The 27,970-nt window shown below is 45.1% G+C and overlaps 1 protein-coding gene across 2 annotated transcripts; it reads right to left on the minus strand.

Moving 5' to 3' along the window:
* Positions 1–27,198, minus strand: VGLL3 (vestigial like family member 3). Of its 2 annotated transcripts, none has more exons than XM_037378416.1 (4): positions 26,878–27,198; positions 17,347–17,599; positions 11,400–11,900; positions 1–4,802 (listed from the first exon to the last, which is right to left on the minus strand). In XM_037378416.1, the coding sequence occupies exons 1-4, from the start codon at positions 26,980–26,982 to the stop codon at positions 4,759–4,761; spliced, it is 903 nt and encodes a 300-aa protein (XP_037234313.1). In that variant the 5' UTR covers positions 26,983–27,198; the 3' UTR covers positions 1–4,758. The 2 variants fall into 2 exon arrangements, with proteins under 2 accessions (XP_037234313.1, XP_037234312.1); XM_037378415.1 differs by having other exon boundaries at positions 17,347–17,602.
* Between the last annotated feature and the right edge of the window lie 772 nt (positions 27,199–27,970).

Genomic DNA, 27,970 nt, shown 5'->3' on the forward strand with positions numbered 1-27,970 from the left:
AAGATCCGCACACAATCAATATTTATCATCCAAATACCCTTTAAAAGCTCAAAGGTTGATATGCTAAAGCCAAGAAGTCGATTTTAAAAATATATATATTTCTAAATTGTTTATAAGAAATATATGTTGCTGGTCCATTGATACAGAGAAAAAGCTTGTACCTGAAGTTATTTAAAAGAACCATATTCAAAAAGATATGCTTGTCTGCTAAAAGGCAATATATTGCACCTCTATATAATTCTGCTGACTCCACGGTCACCTTTACAGATACAACAAATCAGGCATGTCAGAAAAGGGGGTTTTTTTTCTGAGTTTTTGTTACTGTTATTTGGGTTTGGTTTTTTACAAGTATAGGAAAATTCCATTCACTCCTGAGTTAACAGAGAACACAATAAAATGCCTACATTTTCTCAGTCTCAGATGAGATTTAGTGATGTCTTTCATTTCCAAAAGATGTGCATTTGAAGCTTGAGGGTGGCATGGAGGGAAACAGGTATAGCTACACGTGAGTGTGTGTATATATATGTATATCTATATAGATATATACGCACACATAAGGAATTCTGGGAGGAGAAAGACTGCCTGGAAGTAGAAAGACTGGGTACAGGCAAGGCAATCCTAGTGCAGGGGGAGGGAAACGTGACACATTTCCCCCCCCCCCGCCTCCCCCCGCAACCTCTGCTTTCTCTGAAAGCTGTGACCAGAGATTCATTCTCGAAAGTGAGTCCTGAGGCAGAAGTAGACAACAGAGAGAAAACTGCCACTCACTGAATATCTTCACACTAGGAAAAAGGTATCAGATAAACTGATAACTGATTTTGTGTGTCTGCTGAGGGGAGGAATCGGAACAAAGTGCAATTTTACTGCAGCCAAGTATAGCTCCTTCAGCTCTCCAGAACTCAAACCTGCTGGGCGGTCAGTAGCTGCACTGTTCCATCATCTTTTGGGGATGGAAACGTCCAGTTGAAACAAACTGGTATATGCTTTTCAAAAACTGGTGAGCAGCTTGAACCTTCCCAGTCTTAAAAGGAACAAACAAAAAATAACAGCAGATTTCTCAACGTTAATAGGAATAAAATAAAAGCCTGGACAACTTTAAGGAGTTTAGTATGTAGATTTTCTTGAAATAAAACAATGATTTCCCCTATGTTCTCCCAGAAACAGTGACAGAGTACATCATGTTTCATAAGTCCTCGCAAGATGAATCATCCACGTTCTTGGGACAGCATCAGACCTCATCACACATAAAAAGAATGAAACAACTCCTTTAGTAATGTGTTAAGATGCATAACTTGTCTGCGACCTGATTTTAATGGCCTTTTTTTTTTCCTATTTGCAGAAACATGAGCAGTCTTAACATCTCCGTTTCTTTCTCACTGCCATCCATTCTCCGTAACTGCAACGCTGCGAGCAAGCGCTCCCCTCCTCTTTCAAGAATAAAACCATCACAGCATCTGCTTCTCATAAGCACGTTTGTGCGTGTGTAAGTGTGCGTGTATGAGAGAAAGAGAGAGAGAGAGAGAAGTAAATCTGCTGAATTTAACTTTAAAGTTTGCCACAAGGAAGGAATTTGTCTTTCCCATCCTTGAAATTGCAGAACACAGAAGTAGGGGTAACACTATGCACTGGCACTTTTACTTTCAATTTAATTGTTAGTGCGGGGGACGGTTAGTGCCTGAGGAAAAAAAATGAATTTATTTGACTTCCAAAGTCAATTGACCAGTGCGTGGATGGATACAGATACAGATGATAGCAGGTTTTTATTGCCACTTGTCTCCCAGAGCCTGCAGAGCGACAGAAGTTCCTTCGGCACACTCACAGCTTCAGCAGTGGAAAGAAAATGGGCACGTGATAGTAGTCCTAGAGGTGGAAGAGGCACTAGTTTCACCACATAATCCTCCCCACCACCCATCAACTCCATAAAACAATCCAGAAAGGGATTCCAGTGCAAACTGTGGGCCTGTTTTTCCCTGTCCCATTCTGCTTTGACATCTATAGGGAACGGCAGGAGGTCTCTCATCATCTGAACTTGCAAAGAGGAAGGCAATGAGCTGACTGTTTTTGCTAGACTTTATACTATTTCAGGGCATCAAACACACTACACCCCAAAAATAAATGCTGCATTTTCTTTTGCTCCCCCACCCCACCCCCAAACTCCCCAGCTCTGAAGTTCAAAGAGAATACACTGCCGCTTAGCCTTCCAGCTTTGCCAAGGCCAGAAAAAAGTTAAAATATATATATATATATATATAAAATAACCTTGTATTTTTTTTCCTCCCAGTATTTCTAACGCTGTCAGAATGTCCAAGTCAGACCTCTTTCTTTTGAGATATCTCCTGAGCTATACTGTCCTGATAAGAAAGCGAACCATGGTAGCCGTTACTACATTCCCTCCCGTACACTTTTCCCACTGCAATACGAATTCGTTGACAAATTGAGGAGCTCGCTCCACCAAAGCGGCAATAACATGTAGAACTGTCATGAGAGTAAAATTTATTAAGAGAAAGAAATGCCGATGGACTATAAAGATGAGGGGAAAAAAAACCCCTACATTTAATTCAGCATCCCAACACAGAAACTACAACCCTACTATTTCAAAGTAATATTTAAGCATAGTCCACTCGGCACTTACACGCTGTCTCAAACTTCAGATCAGCAAGGTACACACTCAAGGGTCTTGCCAAATGGTGACATAATCCTAATGCCTCCAGTGCCAGCGTGTCAAGCCTTCTCACGTGTCAAGGGAGAACGCTCAACACCTCATAGGATCAAGTTCAAAAAGCCTGGAAAGAAGCAGCAGCGCAGGGAGGGAGGCCTGGATCTCGGAGCAGCATGCACATCCCAGCACTCCTCCTCCCCTTTCACACGCGGACCCATGTGGTCTCCACCTGACAAACCTACATTTACAACGCTCGTTGCCTGAAAATTAAACTGTTTCTTATCTCAGCCATGTGTTTATGTCTTGGTTTGCATTTACCTGGTTCGTCTTTCAGACGGGGGTGTCTGAAAACAGCGGTGACTGAAATATAACAGGTTATAAGGGCCTTAGGAAATACTACAGAGGGACCCTGGGTGCACGGAGCAGAAAGGCAACATTTCTAAGCAATAGCAAGGATCTGGCACCCCCGGCCCTGATCCTGCGCTCAGTCCCACCTGAGCAGACACATGGTGACACCGGCTGGCATCGCTAAGGGCTGGACACAGAGGCTGACCCAGCTCCAGCCCGTCGCAGGGCTGGGGCTGTCAAGGGCAACCTTGCAGCCCTTTTATCAGCACAGGACCGGGCTCACCTTGGCTTCAGCTAACGTCCTTATCATGCAAATCAGATCCAAGGGCCAGGCCAGAAATGGGGCTCCCCAAGCACCTTGCAGAGCGCTGTGGCTAGATGTGGCCACGTCGTTTCCAAGTTCAGATGCTTACCCAGACGGCAGCCAAGCCTGAATCTGTGCACGCGGAGCACGTGCAACTTCTTACAAAACTCAAAAGCTGCAGCTGCGGTCTCGTAAGGCCCATAGCAAATCTTAGGTCAGATAAACAGAGTTTGAAGTCAAGAGGAGTTGAAAATTTCAGCGCTTTCCATGAGATGCTCAGCAGACAGATCAGGCCAGTTGAAAACATTTTGTTTCCACAAGTCACACATCTTTTTATAAAACTGACATTTCTTTCCTGAATATCAGTGTTCTAATTTACCACCCTTGAAATGGCTTAGGTGAAAATCCTGCCCCGTGAGTTAAAATAAGATTATACTGATATTTATGACCACTATGAGGGCCTGAAAGATAACCCATAGGGGAACTGTGTTCAACAGCTTCAATGTACGCCAGATGAGGCCCAAAATCATGTTTTATTTAAATCCATGAGAGTATTTGGTCCATTTTGAAAGGATGGATGGGTTGGAAATGCAGTTCCTGTAACCCCAAGCTTTGCTCCATGCTAAAGGTGTTTGCAAGATTCTGACAAGCAGCATAGCCTGAAGCCACCTTTAGAAGCAAGAAAATAAAAACACTCTTACTACAATCTAACACCAGGAAAAATATTTGGCTGACACTTTAGGTGCGAATTATACTGCTTAAGCTAGAACAAAAGGACAAAAACATCAAAATCTAGTAATGTGGAAACAAGGAAGGTTTAGCTCTTTAAAAAGAAAGGAAAGATAGACATTTGAGGTAACAAACAAAAAACCCAAAATGCACAAAACACATCACAGACATCTAAAAATAGCATTTTATACATTTTTTTTTGCCAGTGCTTCTCTGAGAGCAAGTTCTTTAAACAGAACTTAACAATTTTACATTTTTTTTAAAAAAATATGTCATCCTAAAATAGCCCATCAATCCTTACCCAAACTTTCTGTATTTCTACAAAAATAGATGCACAAAGAGCTACAAAATACTGTATTCCTGAAAGGAGGCGCACTGTAGTCAAGGGAGAGTCTTTTTCCTGACAATTGAGACTGTTCATAAAAATATCAAGCTGAACAAAACAAAACACTGTTAAAGGAGCAGAAAGGAGTTAGGTTGCCCAGCTGCAGCAGGCTCAGATGAGGAGAGAAAGAAAAGTTAGGTTTTTGGTTTTTTTTCCAACACTGTGGGACCTATAAACGGCCTTACAAACAAAAGGCTCAATAGCAGAACCAGAGTGGTTGGCTCTTCATCTTCATGTGTGTCCTTTGCCCCATGCAGGAGGAGTCAACGACTGTTCTATCGCCCGCCCAGCTGCTCTGACTCCAGCTCTAGCTGGTCTTAATTTATCTGAACTTCAGAACCAAGAAGTTTCCTTGCTCTTGTCCTGATGCTGTAGACCTACATTTCAGAAAACAAAACAAAATTAAAATTTGATACAGCTTTTTCCTCCCCCTCCCCAAGCAACTGAAGTAAGAATAAACACATTTTGATCTAAAAAAAACCAACCAACCAACCAAACATACAAAAAACCAAACAAAAACCCCTCACAACTTACCAGCCTAGTGGACTTGTTAGTGACATTGCTATTGTTCCCTATTGTTGCGTATATGTGGGATAAGCTTAAACCATACTTAAGTTTTACACTGGCTCAAGCAGTTCAGGAACACTGATAAAATCCTGGGTGCACTTCCTTGGTTCGACCTCATTTGGAGCATGGCATAATGTGGTAAAATCCTGCAGGTCTGCAGAGATGATCCAGTATGCAAGAGAATAATTTTTCCTGACAAGGGGTCAGCCAAAGACCCTACCTCTTTTAGAAAAGGCCTGTGACACTTCAGGATCTCGCAGTTTCTGTGGCATTTCACTTTACAGAAGAGAGAGGGAAAATATTCCTGCAGCATGTAAAAAACCCAAATAATTTCACCTACAGAGTGTCAGATTTTTAGCCAAGAACGGCTAGTGCTTCCACATGGGAAAAATTAATGATTTTCAGCTTGCATTTGTTATGAGTTCCTCTAACATTTTCCTTTATAAAAAGTGAGGACTATCTAATAAATGTGGTGCTATGTTGTGGCTTTAGCATTATTGACTTGGAACCTGTGTTGTAATCTGGGATTTCTCTGCCCCAGAGGGATTCAATCTTCGCTAGATTTACACCCAGCAGGGCGTATACCTAAAATCCAGACAATTGAGGGGGAGGCGCGGATGAAACTTCCCAAAGAAGATACATTCTTGCTCATTTATAGGAAAAGTAAAAAGGAGAGAGGTGCAGGCACATATTTTCAGAGGCAGTAAAGCACTTTGGACTCATCAGTTTAAAACCTGCCCCTTGATGTTTTGAGCCAAGTAAATCACATTTCGTGAGATGAAGGTGCACTTCCCACTATAAATCACATTGCTATATAGACAGCAACGCTCCACTCTGTGTCATACTGTGTAGTGCCCTGCTACATAGAGTACCAAGACCAATGCATCAACTACCTGATCTGCCAGGAATTTAGGGGCAATCTCACCACTAACGTAAGTAGGTGCAACTCTAGACTTCAGTGATGTTGTAACCATTGGAGCTCCGCGTTGATTTGATCTTTAACCTGTGAAAAGTGACGGACCCATGTGCTAAGCATGGATTTCTCGTTTCCGTATCTGATCATATAGTGAAACGCAAAGGAAGACCCGTATGTTTTTAGAAAGCCTAATAGCCATGACAGTTCACATCTGACCACTACCTCTGTGTTATAAGAGTATAAACAGCTAAATAGTTAATGATGATCAACATAATTTCAGAGTTGAGCTTCAAAGCATTTAACAGTCATACAAAAGATGACAGCGCATGGCTCTATCCATGTGAGGATTCCTAAGCAGCATCCAAATGGTTGTGGGTCCAGCAGTGACACAGACAAGGAAAGCACACAGGCAGAGCATGCCAGAACCTGTTCAGTGGCTTTCTGCTCCATTCCACATGCACTTGCACCTACTTCTTTAGACTGGAAAAACTGGGATATCCCTCAACTAAAACATGCCTACAAAAACATGTTCAGGGGCTCTCTGGTCACTGAAGACGTCTTCTTCCTGCTTAAGAATTACTTGTTTTCCTGGCAGCATCGTTCCCAGGCAGAGTCAGCATAAACTGCTGTTAGTTTCCTTCAAAGCTCCCTCAAAGTTAGTGATGACAATTTTGTGTTATTCTTCCCCTGCTGTTTACAACTTTTTTTAAATAAAGATGACAACAACGATGACAACAAGAGAGAGTCAGGCAGCAGAAACCTTTCAGAGTGTAAGGAAGTCATTTAAGTTCACCAGTGGAGCACTAAAGGCCACCAGAGGCAATGGAAGCCCCTGAGAAGAAAACAGGTTACATGGCTCCTAGCAGCTTTAAAAAACCACACGCACACCGCCCCTCTTTACGAGGGTGTCCCCCTGATAGCAGCAACTGGTAGAAGGGGAATAACCAGCTGAACACGCACCTTCCTAGTTAGGTGTCTTTGCAACAAAAAGAAGTAACTGTACAAAGGTTTAAGGTATAGCCAATAACTCTTACGAACAGCCAGAGAAAACAATCCAAAAAACCAAAGTTGCCTTAGTTACAGAACTGAATGTGGAACACTGCTCATGCCTTTTCCTCATTATATTCCCATCTCCTTCATGGCAAGGCTGTCTGCAGTCCTCATACATCATCCAAGTGCAACCCTGCCACTAACGGAGAGCTTCCACTTGCAGCCTGCTGCGAGAACATTTTCCTTTTCGCACGGACACCCTGCATGAGTCAGTATTGCCACCCCAGCACAGCTCCCTGCCGCTGGGATACCAACGTTACAGCTAAGTGCCATGCAAGCAGAACCCATGGTCTGTGGGAACATCTAAACAAATGTTAAGAGCTGTGACAAGCTTGTGGTGCGTGTGAACAGCGGTAACTCTACAGCAGGCAGCAGACTGACCAGCCCAATTCCGTATTGAACGTGACACACTGACATACAGGCAATTCCAAAAGCGGACTTTCCATACTTGGCCAGGACTAGCGGATGTCAATTAATTCACCAAAAATTAAAGTTATGCACATCAACGTGCATAACTTTGCATGATAAAGGGTGTACACCTCAATTTTAAGGCAGACTTACAGCCTCCAGATATGCCAAAATCCTGCTCTGCTTTCAGCGTGCTGGGGCTACAGGAAGCCTCCTCCAGCACATCTGTCCAACAGCAGGACAGGATATCCTCCGGGGCTCTGCAGCAGCACAGTAAATTGCTCTGCTCTCCTCCCCACGGGGCTGCCCAAAGGCCTGGCAGCTGCCAGCACAGCTGGATCTGACTGACCACCTGAAGTGCCCGGTATGCAGGGCAGCCTCCTGCCCTGCTCCTGAGGGTAACACTGATGGCTGGAACCATCAGCTCTGCTGCAAGAGAGCAATTCGCCTCCCCTTGCCCGTGGTCTTAAGTGCTCAACTCAGCCTGCATACCCTTAATGTAAACACGAGGGTTCAGCCCCAGCGCCGTGGGATTACAGCTGCAGCCATTCTCCCTGTACAAGGGCTGTGAACTGCAGCCAGCGCTGTTGGAGGCTGACCTTGCTTTGCTTGACATCAGCGGGGCAGGGAATCGTGGCCTAAAGCACAAACATGCTGCACTTCTATCGATGTGTTTGTATCAATACCTGATATAAAACATACTTTTAGACTGAGCATCAGAGCTTGGGCACTTCAGCTTTGGAAAGACACTTGCATAACAGCAGCCACAAACATCACAGGTTTTAATAGATTTTGATGCAGACCAGCATTTTCCTTAATCCCACCTGTACCAATAAAGAAGCTTCTAAAAGGGTTAATTTGCAACACACTACATGAGGATTGAGCCACATTTAATGGGAATCAGGTAGCTAAATCCCTCTTCATCCCCTAAAGCAGGACCATGTAAGTTCAAACAGATGTGCAAGACAGATCAATACTTAGCTCTATGAATGGCGATATGATGATGTCCCACACAATCTGTTCTCAAACATAAATTCCCAAATTATACCATGCATGCCAGGGGAACCCCCTCTTCATCTTTGAAGTGATTCAGCACCATCCATTCATGAGATCGAATATTTGGCTTAGTATGGCAGAGATGCAACAATGTAGCTGGAAGAGGGTAAAATTACAGCCAGCCTACCCTGATCCCAACACTATCATTCCATATAAGACAGCGTGAGGAATTTTGCAAATGTTTCTATAATCGCATGCGACAGCAGCACAAGAAATGTGACCCATAGTAAGCAGGGGGGGAATCATTTTCATATCGGAAGGGCTCTGAAAAGCAGCATCTAGGTATATACACCAAATGAGCTTGGTTTTTTTGGGTTTTTTGTTGGTTTTTTTTTTTTTTTTTTTACACAAATCATCTGAAGCTCATGGAATCTGATATATTGACAGCTCCACAGGTTGACGTCTTATTCTCCAGGGACATATGAGCAAAGACTTCCAGAATCAAAGTCTCTTCTTGCCACTATGGCTTTATCCTACTCTGCAGAAATGACTTCTGTGCTGCAGAAAGCCAGTACACTTCTCCAGGCCCTTCAGTTTTTAGCCTCTCTGTTGAGATTGCTGCCTCACATTAATGTAATGAAATTCCGTGTGATGTGAAGACTTATCCAGTATAATCCTCCCCTGGAGTGGATGTGCAGCAAGAAAAGCTTCATCTGTGCTGGTGAGGGCTGGATGCAACTCAGTGCGGTGCTTCAGCAGCTCCCTCCTCTCCCCACCAGCACAACACACCTTCCCTGGGATGATACCATTTGATGTGCATGCAAAACACTGGGGCAATTAAGCTCCCTCTTTTCACCCTGATCACGCTTGGAATGCCTGTCACCAAAGCATTTGTCTCAAATGTACAAGCTGTGGGCAATCCTGCAAAGGGAGCTCAGAGCCTGCCTGCCCTTCCCAGCAAGCCTCTGCTTGGAAAGCACGGGAGAGATGAGCGTGCAGGGTAAGAAAGCAAATAATTGTAATGTCACAGGCCACCACTACCTGCTGTGTTCCGTTGCTTGCTCCCTTGCTTCCAAAGCTTTATGTGCCAAACTGGGGCTGCCTGATAAGTTTTTGCTGTTGCGTTTCAGTGCATGGCCGTTTTGAATAGCCGCAAACAAGTGAGACATCGGTCTGCCGAGGTCCTCTGCTTCTGCGCCCTCTTTCCATTCCACCACTGGAACTCAAGGACTAAAACCCACACATCAGGCACGGGCCAGAAATTAACAGTTCAAGCCTTTTCCACTGCCTCCCCTGCCGAGTATACAAACTGCAATACCTGCCAGCCATTTTTGAGCGCTGCCAAAGCAGGATCCTGACAAAATTAGCATCCAACTGTCCCCTTCCACAGGGATCGTCACAAGGAGCAGGCAGCACCAAGCAAAGGCTGTATTAGTCCTCTACGGCAGCGCTAGGACCCATAGTCCTTTCTGAGGTACTGCGGTGTTACAGGAAAAAAGCACCTGGTTTATTAGATGTACTACTACCAACAAAATTGCAATAAGCAAACCCAACTTGCTCAGTACTGAAACAGCTCATGGTCTAGGCTGAAGTTATACCTAAGCCGGGTAGAAGTTTCTCCTGACTAGCACCCCTTACACAGCTCTCGGCTCCGTCCCCAAAGGTAAGTCAAATAGCAGAGCTCCGGAGCTGGACTGCTGGGGCTACTGCCACACCAGGGGGCTCGTCACCTCTACCAGGGGCAGCGACACTTCGCTCACCCTTCAGAGAAGGCAGCTCATTATGGAATCTGTCAGAAGGGCAAAACTTGAGATCCCAGTCTTGTCAGATTGTCATTTTATACCCAAAAGCATAAAATGCAATTCCTCTTGTATCACTGGCATGGCTGGAAATGTTATTAATAGATACAAAACTGTCCAGTGCTAAGACTCCTATCATGCTTTCTCTTAATTTCTTGAGGCAGCAAGTGGCACGGTATTTAGAAGAGATTATTGGTTCCCAGCTGCTATCAAGGGGAGAGAGAGATTTGCATTAGGTTCATAGTATTTCATATTTAAGAAATAGCATGTTTTTTTCTTTACCAATTCTTTGTTCCCCTGCACACTAATCAAAGCAAGGAAGTGCTTCTCGCACATTGAATCAGTTAGCTAGAGCTATCAAGAAGAGAGACAGATACTTTAAAGAAAAGGGAACAGAGATGCAAACCTAGTATTTCCTTAATAAATAACATAACGTGTTTCAGAAGTACTAATCTGCAAGGATCGCTGCTGGCGAGATAAATACCAAGCAGACTCAATAGTGCATATGAGCTCCAGGACGGATGCGCTGGAAACTGTTTGTCACCCATCATCACCTGATTGCAAGCAACTACGAGCAGCGAGGGCTGCTTGACTGCTCCTAACACTGAGATGGGAGCCTGCCAGGCAAAGCTCGCAGATGCAGATGTAGTTCGTGGAAGCTGTCCTACGCCTACAGACCCTGCAGCAAAATGGATCTAATTCACAGCCCTTTGCCTATACCCTACAGAAAGAAGTTTGGTTTGATGGTGAGCACAGCTCAACCGGCATCTCTGCTCTCTCTGTGACACCTGGATACTGCACAGGAAGGAAATGCCGATCTGTTCCAATTTAGATGAGTAGGATGCGATCCTCGTGCACTGACAAGTTATTAGTTCAGTCCTCATTGGAGCTGTATTTTGGTGAATGCACACATGAACTAGCTGGACAAGCTGGAAGCTTCCACATGGAAGTTTAATTAGCCATTTCCCACAAGATTTAAACCAAAAAAAATCTATCATGTCACAACTCATTTGGCTTGAATGGAACCAAGGCAGACAAAGGTCTCTCAGCAAAAGGCAGCGAGAGCTGGATGTTTCACAGCTCATCTGCCCTGACAGCAATTTTAGGAGAGATTCCCACCTGGAAATGTATTTGTAGAAGGCTCTGAGAACAAGCCCTGCTTCAGCTGTGGGGAGTCCACTTCTTTGCTCAAATCCTTCCTGCTAAAACAAGTCACAGACAAAATCGAACCACCTTACCTGTGTCAAACCCAAAACTTGGTACAATGTCCACCGTTCCATGAAAGGCTCCAGCCCATGCTGAGGTAGCGCTGGTGACAGCAGCGGGATCCGTCTTTGTCACGTCACACTGGGGAGCAGGAATCCTGGCTGCGCGGACTGAAGGCATCAGCAGGGACCCATACCGGGGGTCACGGTGTGAGCTGGGATGGTGATGGTGCATGTGTGGATGAGGGTGATGGCGATGCATGTACACGTCATGCATGTGTGCATACGAAGGGCTCACCTGAGATGCTAAAGGATAATGCCAGGATTCAGATGCAGCAGGGGGAGGAGGTGGGGCAGTCTGATGAAGGCCGTGTCCTGGCCAGCTGCTGGGATCTGGTGTTGGGAAGGTGCCTGGTGCAGTAACGGGGAAATCGGGGTGTACTCCACTTAAGCATGGTGGAGGGGGAGGCTGGTAAGAGCTGGTCCAAAATGAAGCTGGGAAACTGCTCCTTTGGCTTGAAATTGTTGAGCTTTCTGTAGAGAGGAGAGAAACGAAGTATGACTGAAGCTGAACAACAAATGTAATGACAAAAAAACCATAATGGTTTTCTACTCTCTGAAATTTGTAACACTGAACTCAAGCTTCCTCAGCAATTACAGACTGACAGAGCAGCTGAGGTAGGAGGGAACCTCTTGAGATCATCTAGTCCAACCCTTGTGCTCAAGCGGGATCAGCTGGAGCAGGTTGTCCAGGACCAGTAGATTTTGGCTGAGATCCAATCCCCACAACCTCTCTGGGCAACCTGTTCCAGCGTTTAGCAACCCTCAACAATTTAGATTAAAAGAAAGAAAAGCGTTTTCTTGTGTTCGGGCAGAATTTCCTCTCTTCTAATTCATGCCTGTTGCCTCTCCTGTCAGCAAGCATTGCTGAGGAGAGCCTGGCTCCCACATCTTCATTCCCTCCCATCAGGTATTTACACATATTGGTAAGATCCTCCCCAAGAAGACTTCTTCAGGCTGAGTCGTCACAGGTCTCTCAGGACCTTGGTACAGGAATCATGAGGAGAAGCTAACTCCTGACCAGAGCAGACCGCACCATTTGGGAAGGCAGCTGTTGTGGCTGTCAATGCTTCTGAGGACAGAGAAGCAGATCACAATGCAGAACAGGAGACATTTTGCTAAAGGAAGAATACCAGATCTTCTCAAACCAACTGCATGCTTTGATGGGATAAAGGTCGTATCTAATGCATCTTATGTTAATCACTTATAAAATATATCATGTTGCCCTGTACCCAGGAGGATCAGACAAGCAGAAATTTCTACATAACTGAAAGAGGTTTTTGTCCAAGTAAAAGACTCGCTGCTCCTTACAGCTAGGGCTCAACTTACATTATAATGGATTCTACCTCTACATTACAAAATCACATTCTAAAAATTCCTCTTTTGAAGGAGCAGTTAAGTGTTCTTGATGTGTAGGGAAGTACTAGCACCTCCATTCTCCCAATCCTCTTGCCAGCTCATGTTTGAAAGTACTGCTTCATGCAGTATGTCTCAGCTCAAAAAGGGTTGTTTTTTTTTTGTCAAAGATGGAAACACAAAAATACAGGACTTCACCTCTGATTAAAGAACAGTCATAATAATAGCCTACAGAGAAATAAAGCCAGGGAAGTTTAATATTTGATGAGGCAAGGAATCCTCTCTTCCTCATATAACATTTACCATTTTTATTTTTTTCTAAATGACCTTTTGTTTTACTTTGTTGAATAAGCAGCTGGAATAAGACTTGGGTGAAGACACCATTGAGAATGAACTGATTCTTCAAACGGTCCTGCCTCTGAACTTTGTTTACACAAAAATATTTTGGAAACAAGAACTGTAAAAGAATTTTCTGACTGCATCACAAGCACACTCATGTATCTGTTTTAAAATCCATTAAAATCACGGAAATTTTTCCTTGCCTCAATTAGCTTTGGTTTAGGCAGTTTATTGAGCCTGATTAAATTCTGATATTGGAAATAAACTTCACAAACACACTACGGAGAAACATAGAGAACTGCTTCAGAGGCTGCAAGCTTGTCTAGCAAACTGTACTCCAATACGGCTATCTTCATCAAAAGGCTGCGCTTTTTTAGCAACATATTCCTATTGCAATTCATGCTAGAAGACTGGACAGAGCTTCAAGCATATTACAGAAGCCTGAGCACCCCTCCAAAATTAGTATTGTTCCTTGTTCAAAAGGATTAGGCCAAGATGGAGAGCGCACATGTCTTACAGTGTTGGCAGCGGGGCTGGCAAAAAAAAGCAAAACCAACCTGCTTCGTGTGCAGCCTGTTGTTTTCTTCGTTGCTTAACAGAGGAGCACAGCTTGACAGTGCACTGCCAGTATTCTGGAAAATGAACCTCTGTAATCGGGAGTCTTTGGAACCTATCCGGCTGTTATCTGCATGGCAAAGCCCTAAATCCAAACCATGTCACTTCGAAAAAGCACAGAAAACCACAAAGCATCTGCAGGACAACTTTTATACAAGGAGAGAGCACTTCAAACCACTGGATGTGCCAATATGAATTCGTCCCAGACTGCAGAACAGCTTGGCTTTGCCTATCATGCAGAAGGTCTAGGCCACAGAGAGCATGTTGTTTGGTCACCTCTGTTTTTCAAACCTGTGCACATTCCCCAAAGCCATTACCACCGCCAGAAACTGCCAATGAGACACTACGGAGTAACTGCAGAGGCCAGCCTCACCGGTCAAGGTCAAGTCATGTCACTGGAGGGACAGGGTCTATCCAAGTTATGTGAACATGCAAGAAAAGTTCATCCACCCTGAATGCTCACAGAGGATGCTACCAAGTATGCAGCAATCCCAACAAGAACCATCCCCATGTTGAACCACAGCCCTCGACCACCACATATTTCCACGGTGTTTGAAGGGTCTCCTTTCCTTCCCACCTTTCAAACAGCAAGCACAACCAATTATCTTTACAGACGGCATCATGTCAGACACCTGGCCTCCGTGGGAGACGGCAACGGAGAAACAGCCATTTCAGCACTGTGCTTAAGTAAAAAAAAAAAAAACAATAAAAAAACCTGAGTAGCTTCCACCAGCTTTCAGGAGGGGGGAAGGAGGAATTTAACAAAAATTGTCTGCCAAGAAAGACACTACAGTTACCACGATTTCCTATTCTAAGTGCAGGGAGGCAGGGAAATGGCAGCATCTCAAATACCACGAAGTGGTGACTAATGCGAATGTTCATGGTGGCTGGCCAACACGCACTGAAACCATGCCAAAGCCCGCATGCTGTAAAGAAGACAATGTATGGAATTTTCTGTAGTGCAACATTACTTCTCAGTTAAGGCAGGAGGAAAAAGAAAAGGAAAAAAAAAAAAAAAAAAAGAAAGAAAAACTGCAAAATCTAGGAAAGAAAAAGCCCCAACACTTTCAGCTAGGAAACACATGCTGATAAAAATACTGTTAAGGTAACATCAGTTTCAAGATATCATTAGTTTCATTAGCCCTTGCAAGAGATTTCAGGTAAAGATTTCGAGTAGCTACACCTACAATTCAATATTCAAAGTCCGTGTTACTGCAACACGTTGCAGGGAGCTGTATTTTATAAAAAGTCAGTTTCAAAGTTAATTTTATTTCAACACAGAAAAGACAAAAACTTGCTCTTCTCAGGACAACAGGTTCTATTTTCTGTATTTCTATTATTTTCTGTAAACAAAATCCCCCTTCAAAACAAAAAAAACCCACAATATCACCTTAATGATGAAATTACAGTTTGCTCTTCCATCAGCACACTAAAAACCCCTACAACAACAACAAAAAAAGCCAAAACCATTACTAACCCCTCCTTTCAGGTAAAGGAGAAATAACAGTGAGCTGAGTAGCCAGTCCTGCCCACACACTTTCCGTTTAAATCTGTATCTTGCAAAACAGCTACTGCAAACGCAACAACTTTTTTTTATTTTTTTTAATTTATCTTTGAGTAATTTATTGACATAAATTCCAACTGCCCATGAAGGTTATTTACAAAAGATCTTCAAGCTCATGCTATTTTAACTTCTTTAGGTAATGGGATATAAATTCATATCCATTTGCTGTAACCGAGCATCTTTGACAACTGTACATGAACCAGAAGACCAAGGTGTTAGCATCGTCCCTTCCCCACTTTTTCCAAGCAGGCACGTTTCAGAAACTCGTTTGGGCCTGATAAAACTCTCGTCAGCTTCTCCTCTCTGGAGAAGCAAACACCTTCAGCTTTCTCAGCATCCACAGTGCAGAACCAAGCGGCCCTGCCCAGCAGCCTCCCCAAGGGTTTTCACACTGCTTCAGCAGGTGCAGTGACGGCAGAGGGCATATCCCCTTACTTTATTCCCAGAAGATGTTCGGGACATGCAGACCTCCGTTCCCTGCCGAGGGTACGGGCCACGGCGGGTCAGGAGGCAGCATGGCTGAACAACCCTTACGCCAGGCCACCGTGTCCCCAGCAGAGCCCCTGGGGAGGGCTGTGCAATCCCGTGGGGAGCCAGGGGACAAGCGGCAGGGAATGTCGGAGGCCAAAGAGGAGACACCCCACCCCACCCACGGTACGTCTCTGGGCTCGGTGAGGAGCGCTCGCTGTAGGCATGAGGTCTCTGGGGACCGCCTTGATCCCATCTCTGAAACATTTATAGCCTGTCTGGACCGTTTATAAATGCCCCAGTCTCCTTTTTAGTAAGCATAGGTTCAATCCTGCTCTCAGTCGAGTCAACGGAAAATTTCCTATTAACATTAATGGTCCCGGCTCAAGCCATAAATTCCTCTAGCTCCCTAGCCACTTGTGCTGACCTTTGCTTAAACTTCCTCGGATTTGTCATCATCCTTCTGGAAAGCAAGTCCTTCTGTGCTATTTTTCGCTTCACAGTAGTTTCCAAAAATCCTGCCTGTCTCTTATCTGTGGCTTTCATCAACACACTCTCACCGCAGCATCGCTGACTATGACACCACCCCCACCCCCCACCCCACCCCCCAAGGATCCGACCCTACAAGGATCCCCGCGGTATCCCTCTCACTCAACCCGATGCAATGTCACTGCTCATGACACTTAGTTTCTGTCCCTTTGCCAGTCCACACAAAGAAACAATGCAGCTGTGGATCTGAAGAATGACCCGGACTGCCACATTCAACAAAATGGAAACAGCATCCTACCAGCAGGCTTTCTCGTCACCGATTCTGAAATTTTATCTGTAAGGTCTGCCTAGCACGTCTGCCAAGATCTGCTCTTCGTTACGTTGGTTAGATGCGTAAGAAGACACAAGCGTTACGGCAGTACGCAAATGCCTCGCAGTACCTACCACGTTTCTACTCTCTGCTCGGAAGCAGAGTAACACCATCCCCATTTCACACGTGGGAAGCCAGTAACCAGCCGCTTCTCCCCCGTGAGCTCTGCCCATGGGCGGGCTGCAACGCGCCACGCCATGCGGCTGCAGCCACGTGGACCAGGGCTTGCACCCCAGCCTCTTCCAGCCTGTGCTGGCTCCTCCCCACCTGGAAAGCAGCCTTAGATGAATCTTAATCACCTGGCAGAGTCACTCGAGAAGGCTGCATGGGTCTCCTCACGTCCAAGGCCAGCATCCCAAACAGCTTTGCTCTTGCCTCACAGGCCAAGTTTCACACTTGGAGCTTAAAAATAAGCCTCCAACCTTGCAGCAGGCGTTTGCGAAGCCATGTGAGCTCTGCCCCGTTCCTTCCAGACCTTGGCAGGGCCGCGGGCTATGGCAAGAGAGGGAGACGCCTGCTTCTTCCATGCCTTTGGGACCTTTCTCCCCCTTTAACACTTCAGCTCGCTCAACCCCAAGAAGCTCCTCGGTTCTTTCAAATTTGAGGGGGATTTTTCCACCTCCACAGAGGAGGAAAATTTCAGCTGCAATGCAATGTGCGTTACCGTGACACGGACAGAGTAAGCCACACCACAGAAGGCGAGTTACTGCTCCTCTTACCTCTCCACAGAGGACTTAGCCCTGCCTTGCTCTTGGTAAGGGCAGTTTCTGGATTGAAGCTACTGGCTTGGCTCAAAGCTCTTGAGAAGTGTTCATCCACTACCGAACCAATGTCTCCCTGGAAGTAAGTGAAAAGGACGCAGCGAGAGTTAAGGTACTCCATCTCAGCAGGCTGGTCTTTCTCATCCTCCTCTTGCTTGCTGGGAAGGGTCACTTCCAGAGACTCCTGCATCTTGTTGTATACAGCTAACTTCTTCTGGGATTAAAAACAAAACAAACAAGAGATGTATCACTGATGGCATTCGGTGCAAGCTCAACATCTGGTTTCCTTAAAGAAAAATAACTGAATACATTAAATATTCATTTCGTAACGATAGCTAGAACCCAGGGATATTCTGCACCGCCATTTCACAAAGAAGAGATTACCAGCCCCCCACAGAGTTTTTATTCCTCACATACAGATGGACCTGCTTCTCTGCCACGTTTCACAATCACAATTTACCGGCAACAGCTTCCATTCAATACCTTCAAAAGAAAACAGACAAGCTCTAACAATTCACTCCTGACTCCCAACTGGAAAGGATACTCCCGCTAGTAAAGCCTACAGGGGTCAAGTCCAGCCCTGTGGAAAGGTGGCCAGATATGCAACGCCTGCATTTCACCCGTGTAGCTGTACGTGCACCAGGCTTTGCCAGCTGCACTCCCCCCACCGAGAGCACACAGCCCTCCCCACCCCACATATCCACTTGCTGCTGAAGGCGTAAAGATGGGAGAATCTGGTGCTTCCTGAAAAATTTTCCACTGTATTATCAACATTCGCAAAATCCATACATTCTCATTCCCTGCCAAGAAAACTTGTATCATAGGAAGCTACACCTTAGGGTGGCGACTGCAGTTAGGGGTGGAGTGGGGGGTGTTGAGGGGTTTTTTTTGTTTGGTTGGTTTGGGGTGTTTTGTTGTTGTTTTGGGGTGGTTTTCTTTTATTTTTTTCCCCTTTTCCTTTTTCTTTAGATTTTCTAAACAAGAGCTTCTGGAAAAAAAGGACAAAAATTCAAGTCATAAAAAAGTAAACATGTGATCTGGGGGAAGAGGGGAATTGACAAGTCTGCAAACATATGCAAAAAAATCCACCCCAAACCAAAAACAGAGAAGCATATAAAAAAATAAAACCCGCACAAGCCATCTGTGAATGGCTATTTCAAAATCATCTCTCTCTCTCTCAAATCAAACCTGAATGTCAAAATAAATGTGTGTGAAGATCCATTTTGCATGGAACATATTTTTCAGATGTTCCACTTTACAACTGTTTTCACAGAAAAAAAAAATCTCCCCGCAACAGTCAAGCTGCAGGAATCCTTGTTTTTAGCTCACTAGCCACTTCCACAGCTGACTTTATGCATAAGCAGCTTCAGGAACCCTGAAACAACTACAGCACATATGTCGAAGTATTTCATAGCTTTTCTATAGAATTACTTATCTTACACAACTTATTACTGAAGTTTGACTTATCTTTTACGGTTGGCTTAGCAACACTTTAGCGCCATCAGATTCTCTTTAGGTTTATGGCTTTTTTCCCTTTCTCCAAAGTTGTTCTATAGAAAAAGTTAAACAACTACACAGTCTATAACGTTCCATTTATCCACTAAATACACTTGTCCAATTTAGAAATAATTTGAAGTCTTTTTCAGATCTTGTATATCATCAATGTATTTCCATCTAGTGCTTTCTAAAATTGTATAAGCCGATACAAATTCTCTCATTGTAACACAAAAATGATACTCTGGGGCTAAAACTTAATTATGATTATTTAATAAATACAACCCGTAAAAAATAACTATTGGCAAGTGGAATTAAAACCTATAATACTAAATGCTCATAGCAACTAAGCAATATTGCAGTAGGTTGATAAACATAAAACAGCTCAGTAACACCTTTAATTCCGATGCTGTTGCATGAACTGCAATGAGGGATGTAAGTAATTTTATTTTACAATCTGGGATATCCAGACAATAGTCTGGAATTCAGGTGAACCTGTGCTTCACAAAGCATGGCTTTGCTTAGCACAGTCTTACTTATTTACTTACGGGTTTATCCCAAGATCCTATAAAATATAAAGAAAAACTGTGAGATTCATTTTAAAGAAAAAAGCAAAGAACCAAAGACGGAAACAGCAAATTAACACAGTTTAATAGAAACTAAAATTGCCAAAATGAAACATAGTCTGAGGCTCTGAAACACATTTTCACAAACACAGAATTCTGGCTGACCTATACTTTTTTGGTAAATGCTTTTTGCCTTCTATGACCAAAGCAGCAAACAAAAAGTCTCCTTACAGCTCTTCCGAAATGCTTACTAAGATAGCACTCACAGTGAACTTCACAGAACGATGAGACCTCAAGACAGAAATGGTTGTAACAACACTGCATATACAGAAGACATGCATTAGAAATCTGTGACACATCTACCTTAGTGCCTCGCTCATTCTTAAAGGTACACCATAACCCAGTCCCTCTTAAAAATGCAAGACCAGTGCCTGAGGAGGGTGAGGGTTTTTTTCATTTTTGCTTTTGGTTGGATTTTGTTCTTTTAAGTAGAGACAAAGTATGAAAGAGATCCTTTACAGAAGTCTAAATATACATTGATCTACCACATCTCAGGCGCAGTGTACGCGCTTGAACACATGCAACACTTTAAAAGTTGACTTCGATCACAGGTACACTACTTGCATTTCTACTGCAAATATGCAAACAGATATACAAGCATGCAATTATATACAGAAACACACCGTTTAATACAGCCCCTGGCTTGACTTTGTTATCAGGAAGGAAGTCTTTCAATGTTCCTATACAAAGATTGGGAGCTCAGGAAATTAAAACTTATCTCCAGAGTCGCTTCTCAGTGCAGGAATGTCCCCCCTTCCACAGCCTAAGAATCTAATTCATTTTCCATTTCAACTCTCTTCCCTCTCCTCCAGTCCATGGGTAGTCATTACAAGATACTCTGAGCAACTGCTGCTTTTGAGAACCCCAAATCTGATTATTTTTTTTTAATGTAAAAAACCATGACAGTACCGATGGATACATACAAGGCCTCGCGTATGGACTGAAGTTATTTATAGTGAAAAGATGTGTTTTGAGGACAGTTTTTTGCAAAGGATGACAGTTCTAAATTATCTCTTTTAAAAAAACCAACAAAACCAGCTTCAAGCCTGTGATCAGACACAGTTCTAATAAACTTGTATTTCAGGGTGAAATTATCAGCCTGTAATTACAGAACTCTTTAAATAAGAGACTACAGCAAGACAGAGTGACTCAGTAAGTTTTCCCTGTATGCAATGTATATACATCCCTTCCACTGTATACATCCTTTGACGTTTTTCTCCCCCTCCACTGCCTTAAACACCCTGTCTGCACCCAAATTCCGTGTTACTTGTTCTGACCTTACTTTTCATAGCATTTCTGACTGCACTTGCGTGAGTGGAAAAGTACACGAGATCATCAAGTGCTAAATGAAAGATCAAGGTCTAAATGAATTTGTCCCACCGTAAGGGGTGGGGGTGTGGGGGGGGTGGCTTGAACAACCTACTCCCACCCCCCACCTCCCAGAAAAACCCTGGTTAGGTCTCTGATAAATAACCTGGGCTAGCCCAGTTTCACTTTGTTTTTCATAAGAATAGTTCTGGCATATATTGAAGTAGCCAAAGCACCTGTAAGATCTTATGAAGAGTATTTCCTGACCAAACACAGTGTGATTTCGTGCCTATGTTCAGATCACCAATACTTTAATATATTCATGAAATCCACCTCTCCCTTCCTTACAAACTAGAGACTGACATTAAGCAGCCTCCAGAAAACAAAACAAACACCCAAAAGCTCATTTTGGCCAAGACCCAGAATACAGAATTAATAGTCAGCTTAGTGTACTGGGAAATAGGGAAATTCAGCGTCTATAGCACCTGATGCCAGCTTAAGAGAACAGACTTCAGTTCACGGCTGAAGGATGAACGGTACAACCTCTGAGTAAATAGTGCTGCACACCATGGGTTGAATTCGGCTTAAACCAACGCTACTTTTGTTATTTCATATATTCACAAACAGGGTCTTGCAAAGAGAATTTAAACTCTTAACCACAAGCTGTCTAACAAAAGGAAACTAAAGGTCAATAGCAAATCACCACTAATGCGGGAATATTAAAGAGAAGGTTTACGCTGGCTAAGCATCATCCTGTCCTCTGGAGAAAATCTGACCACTTCTAGACCAAGAAAGCATGTGGTCCAAAATCTCACACAACCCCCCCTCTCAAAGATTCCTGTTATTTTCTTACATAGCCTATCCAGAACCAAGCAAAACGGTTCCCATGCAGTGAAATTCTGGCCACATTAAAGCCAATGGCAAAAGTCCAACTGACTTCAAGGGTCCCGGATCTCACCCAGGGTGTCTGGTAAAAATGTCAGAACATTCCTCTTCACAAATTGAAAAAAATTCACTTCCAGCTGAAACCAGCTAGTAGGCAGCAAAACAGAAAAACAACCAAGCAGAGCTGAGAACAGAAAAAGTTTCAGTTTCACCAAGTTTGAATAGAAAATTCAGGCCAGCTCTGATTTTTCATATAAGCTGGTTGCCTATTCCTACAGCTCCCCATCTCCACACATGCCATTACACAGCACATGGTCCTTTACGCTCCCAAGCATGAAAGTGTGGTGTGCCTGTGGCCACCTGTTACAGATTTTCCATTATGAGGGAAAGAACAGGAACAAAAAAGAAAGAATAACTACGCTGAGGAAACGCTATATGACCCTATCCTGAGAAAAAGGCTGTCATTTGACATAAGCTTCTGCGAAGGAATTTCAGCAACAAACTCGAGGCAAATCACGGACAGTCCTCCATTTGTGGAGCTGTCTGCCAAGCAGGCTCCCACTGATAACACAGAACGTATTCAAGGAAGGAGACAATTTCAAGCAATCAGGGCACCGAACGCTGGGCCTGAAAGCAGTATTGACGGCATGGCCTGAAAGCATGAAATGCTCACTGCTCCCCTCGCAAATGAGCAAGGCAAGAGCAAAGCCACACGCTCGCTTTCAGGTAAGCCACTGGATTTGCAGCAGCAGAGCCTGGGGCTCCTGCTATGCGCTGCCGATGGAGGGAAGCAGTGGAAAAAGAATGAATTTCTACTTCTTTTGCTGTACATCTAAACAGAGGTGTACCATTCAAGTCCAAAGCTCTATTTTTATGCAGATGATGATCAAATAAAGAGTTTTGTCCCAGTCAGAACGACAAAGTAAAGCAAGCCAATTTTTTTAAATCAGCAGCATCTCATGGGATTAAACAAAACAAACCAACAAAAGCCCCCCACACAAGGCAAGACTTAATCTAGGTTTTGCATCCTGTAATTCTGAGAGTAGCCTTTAAAGGCGAGTTACGTAGGTCTGATTCAGCTTCCAGCAAAGTCGGCAGTAAGGCAAACGTCAGGCTTCAGAAGAAGTCTTGGGAAAGCATCTGAACTACAGAAAGTGAATGCGAAGCTCTCTTCTGCTGCGTTAGCTACGTGGACTGCCACACAGTAAAAGCAGGATAATAAACTCGTCCTCAAAGTTGTGAGCATGTGATACACAGAATTGTACTGAAAAACTAAGTTACAGCACGTGAATTAGGGTTTAGCTACAGCCAGCTGACACAACGTTAAACATGACTTGCCCTTGTCTGCAATGTTGTTAGTCTGGAAGGAAGAGTTGAGTTAGTGACCTAATTTTCTAATGAAGACAAGCCCTTATCTGGAAAAAGTCTGTCTACAGCACTGCCAGCAGAAAGTCTGCCTTGAGCACATCACAACTCTTCATGCAAGACTTGATTTAGCAAGGATGGTGTTGGCTTAGCTCTCTACCTCTACATACCATGAAGAAATTCCAAAACTACCATTTACTGTAACTTCCCATCTCAAAGGTCTTAAGCTCAGCTGTTAGTGAGCCAGGGTGAATCCTACCTTAACCTCAGCTCTGCCGCTTGCTATACCTAGGCTGCCAGGGCACGGCAAGCCATCACAGTGTTCCGTGCACGCCAGGAATACAGTGGGATTCTTCAGCAATTAGGTGTTTCCAGAGTCTCTTCAAATGAGCAGCTCCGTTACACCCATTCCTCTCACCCAGCCCACGGGAAAGCCAAACTCCTGCAAAGCCCCTCAGGAAAGCGTACGATGCAAAGCGGCTGAGTTTCACCATTCTGCAGTGCTCTGCCCTCACGCCGGCACGGCTCCTCACCACGCACAGCAACACATTTGTGTTGCAACACCGGCACACGCTCGCTATGTCTTTTGGCAAAGGAATATGGAAACCCCGATTTATCTGTAGAATTAGGGCCACACCCCATTTTCATCAGCGCCTTCTGGCATTGTACGAGCATGTGTATATACATACTCCGCTCACTGCCCTCCAGCAAACACCCTAGACTGCAGCAATCTCAAAGATCTAAGGTGCTAAGCCTCCACTCCCATTAACATTCAATAGGAATTCAGGCTTCAGTCCATTAAGTGCTTTTAAAAAAAATCCCACCGAAATTAATTTGCCAGCAAGTCCTTTCTTGGCTAAGGATTGGTGAAAGCTAAGCTTCCAGAAATCCTGCATTTCTGTGCAAGGCAAAAATCAGTCCTGCGCTGAAAACTACAGATACAGAAATGTAGGAGTAACTTTAGAGCGGGGTAACTTAAAAAGGCATGATGGACCAGCCCCTATAAAAAAATATATTAATTAATATTAATAAGTGTCACTCCTGCAAAACCCAGGTGCATGCTAGTCCACCATTTAAAAGCAATCCGAGACCTGTTATTTAAAAAAATAAAATAAATACGGAGAAGACCATTCAACCCTTTCACTGCAGTGGCATAATATCAGCTGTGTGCTGGAGATGCTTCTCCTGACCCACGTATGCAGTACGTAACCTATAGAAACACGATGAGGTTAGCTCTCCAGATAGACACCATGGCCCAGAATTTGAGCCTATACATCTGCAACGGCAGCTCCACAGCTAAGGAGCTTGCTCTGCTCTTTAAAAGGGACAAAACTGATACCAAAAACCGGCATAACAACAACACAGTTGTTGCAGATTTATTAAAAATACCTACAAAGATGCACAAGCTTTAGCAAGAGTCACAGACCTTCATCTCCTCGTACTGAGGAGAGAAGGAAAGCCAACAGGAGCACAGCACAGAGGAGCTTTCTCTCTCAGAAAACAAACTGGGTACCGAAAAGACAACAGCGTAGCACACTGATACTGAAAAAAGCTTCCATGGAGTCCTTGGATATTTTAAGGGTGAGCTCCACTTCATCAGATCCAATACAGAGCTTTAGTTTTAAGATATCCCACTAATTCATCTTCCCTCGCTGTTATTTTTAAACCACAGTTTTTAATTCTGGCAAAGAAGAACATACTTTAAAACGGTCATGATCCTCACAAAGAGCGCAGGAGCATTTTACATGTTGAACGCATGTGTAAGAAGAAACAAAAACCTGGCAACAGTTTCTTTCACCCCTTCTTTTCTTACCTTCTGCACCAGACGATTAAATGTCCCTTGACAGGATAATTCTAAAGAAACAGACACTTGCCCAATGTCATGCTTTACGCAAAAAAAATAAATCTTTCCACTACCACTACAGATGCATGAGGAGTTAATTCTGTTTACTTTTTATTGTTATTTAAAAAACATTGGATTCAGAGAAAATACATGCACTGCTCTGAAGTTCGCAGCTGTTGGAACTAGAGGGTGCAACGTTCTTAGTTCGGCAACAACAGCTCCGTTTTTCAGTCTGACATTTCACTAGTTTGCAAAGACCTGCCAGCTCCATTATATTTCAGGAGAACTGGTGCAAGCAGGATGAACTGAAAGAAATTGTCAGTAACATGTTGGATACAGCAAGGTTTAGAATGTTTTTTGGTGGACAGGGGATATACGGTGCTGGCCACAACTCACAAGCTGTATTGGCTCAACAGAGCTACCTATGTTCCCTGCCTTGCTATCTACCTCCACTTTTCTCAAGCAGCACAGCCCACAAGAACTCAGTTTATTTAAAATAAAATTTCAAGAAACTTTGGCGCTCGTTAGGGTGCCTCTGGGACATTTCATATACGGTGCTGCTTTCAGCTGATGGAGAAACTTCATGATTCTGTTTAAAAATAAAAAGCAATTGCACTTGAGCGTGACACAGCTGCTAACGCGTTTAATAGATTTTTCACATAGGATGTGTTCTACACTCCAGATCTGGAAGACAAATACAGCTGATCACCTACCAAGTTAAATGCCAAAAAGTTCACTGAAGTTTCAAGTACAGTTTTCTACTTCTAGGTCTCTTAGTCAAAGAGTCAAGATATTTGGGATTATTTATTGACTTTCCCTCCAAGTCACGCAGGCTAACAACTGGAGCTCCAGATATTCAAACACAAAAGTTTGTAGCTAAAATTACTGAATAGATGGAAGGTTCTGCAAGCTGTGACCTAGATTAGAGAAGGAGTAATAACGAAGGCATGCTGCGACAGACGAAACCCACAAGTTTTCCAGAGCTCGCATTTACGCTGAACAACGTGAGCAACCTGGACAAGTTCGCTGGGGTATCGTTTCTGCAGCGGGCTCCCTCTCTCAACAATAAAGAAAAGTCACAGTAACACGCGACAGGAATTTTAATGTTTTAGCCCATATTCGTGTCTCCCAGGCAAGCTGATATTAGGGGTCACTTCCCATGTACGGAGAAAACAATCTTCATGGATAATAATGATAAAACCTTATGGAATGCAGCAACAACCAAAAAATGTATTCTCAGATGACTACATTAGGGCCAAGTCAATATTAGTCCCACTTCACCCACGCACTGCATAGTCTAAAAATGCTGTCAGCCTGATAAGAATTTCCTGATTCACTTTTTTTTTTTTTTTTAAAAAAAAAAACACAACCACAACCAACAAACATCTGATCACCAAATTCAGCTGGATACTCGCCGGAGCCGATCTTGCAGGAGAGCCGGGGTGCGCGGTGCGGTGCGCCACCCGTCCGTGGGGAGCAGCGGGGGTCCCCCCCCGCCGGCGGGCGGAGGTTGCGCCCCTGTGCGCGCCCGCGGAGCGCACCGCACCGGCGGGCGACAAAGCGGGGGAGCTCGGTCAAGTACGGAGCGACGGCGCAGAGGGAAGGGGGGAAGAAAGCAAGAAAGAACTTTCTCCCCCGTCCCCTCTCCAGCCCAGCAAGCCAAGATCCACCCCACAAGTACATGCGTTTGGGGGGGAAATATATTTCTTTTTTAAAAAAATAAGGTCTTACCAGGCTCCGCTGGCCTGGGGCACCCTCAGCAGCTCCCCGCATTTCCCAAATCAGGCCGGGGGCTGCACGGCGCATCGCTGGCTGGCCGGGGCGGTGCGCTGGCCAGCGATGCGCCGTGCAGCCCGCTAAGGGAGGGGGGGGGGGGGGTGTCCCCCAAAAGCGCCCTCACCTCCCAGCCCGCCCCACCGCCCCGCCTTGCGCGGTCCCCCGCGCACCCCTTCCCTCCCCGCGGCTCACCTGCGGGCATCCCGCCGCGGGCGCGGCCGCAGCGCCGGCCAGATAGCGGGGCGCCCCGCACGCCGCCGGGGCGGGCTGCTGCATGGCCACGTCCGAGCAGCTCATGGCCGCGGCCGCCCCGCGCCGCCACCGCCGCCTCCCCCTGCTGCTGCTGCTTCTTCTTCTCCTTCTTCTTCTTCTTCCTTCTCCTCCTCCTCCTCCGCGCAGGGCGGCCGCGGCGGGGCGCCGCGCAGCACCGGCTGCCAGCGCATCTTCAGCGGCCGCCGCGCCCCGCGCCCGCACTTATAGCGCGGCGGCGGCAGCGCGGGGCGCCCCGGCGGCGGCGGCAGCAGCGGGCCGGGGGGGGGGCGGGGACCGGGACCGCGCCCCGCCCGCCCCCCCCACCTCCCCCCCGCGGCTCCGCGGCCGCGCAGCACCCTGCCCCAGCCCGCCCGGCGCTGCGCTGCGCTCCCGGGCAGCCTCCCCCCCCCCGACGCGTTTATGTATTTATTCGCTTTTGGTGCGAGTCCCCCCCGCTCGCTGCCGGGGGGCGGGGGTCGGTCGGCGGGGAGCGCGGCCAGGCTCCAGCAGTGAGGCCGCCAGTGTCACCTGCAGCGGCGGGGACTCACCCTGGGAATTCATCTGAGAGGGAGGAGAAACCCGCTGGTCCCACAGGAGCTGGCAGGTTGGATGCATTCTCCACCAGACAGGCTGGGAAGGTTTGCTTCCCTCCCCACATTCAATCCACAATGCTGAAGAAAAATAATAATATAAAAAATATATACACACACCCCCAATCAATTAAGTGCACTGCTCTATTTGAAAAGCACATGGAAAACCAGGGTCTGGTTGTAATGGCTCCAGTCCCACTCAAACCACGCTTGTGGCCTAGCTCTGGGTGCGCATTTTTGCCAGCGAGCTGCCCTGCTGCAGCCCCGGACCCGCAGGCTTTCAATACATTCCCAACATGGAAAAGGACTGGATATATGGGCTCGTCAGCATCACCCAGCTCACCAGCCTGGGGATTCCTACATTCGTTTGCTCTTGTTTGCTTTTGCTTGGCCTAAAATGAATTTTTTCAACTTCTCTTTTTCACAAAATTTGAAGGTTTATC

The sequence above is a fragment of the Falco rusticolus genome, chromosome 2, assembly GCF_015220075.1.
Source record: "Falco rusticolus isolate bFalRus1 chromosome 2, bFalRus1.pri, whole genome shotgun sequence".
NCBI classification, from domain to species: Eukaryota; Metazoa; Chordata; class Aves; order Falconiformes; family Falconidae; genus Falco; species Falco rusticolus.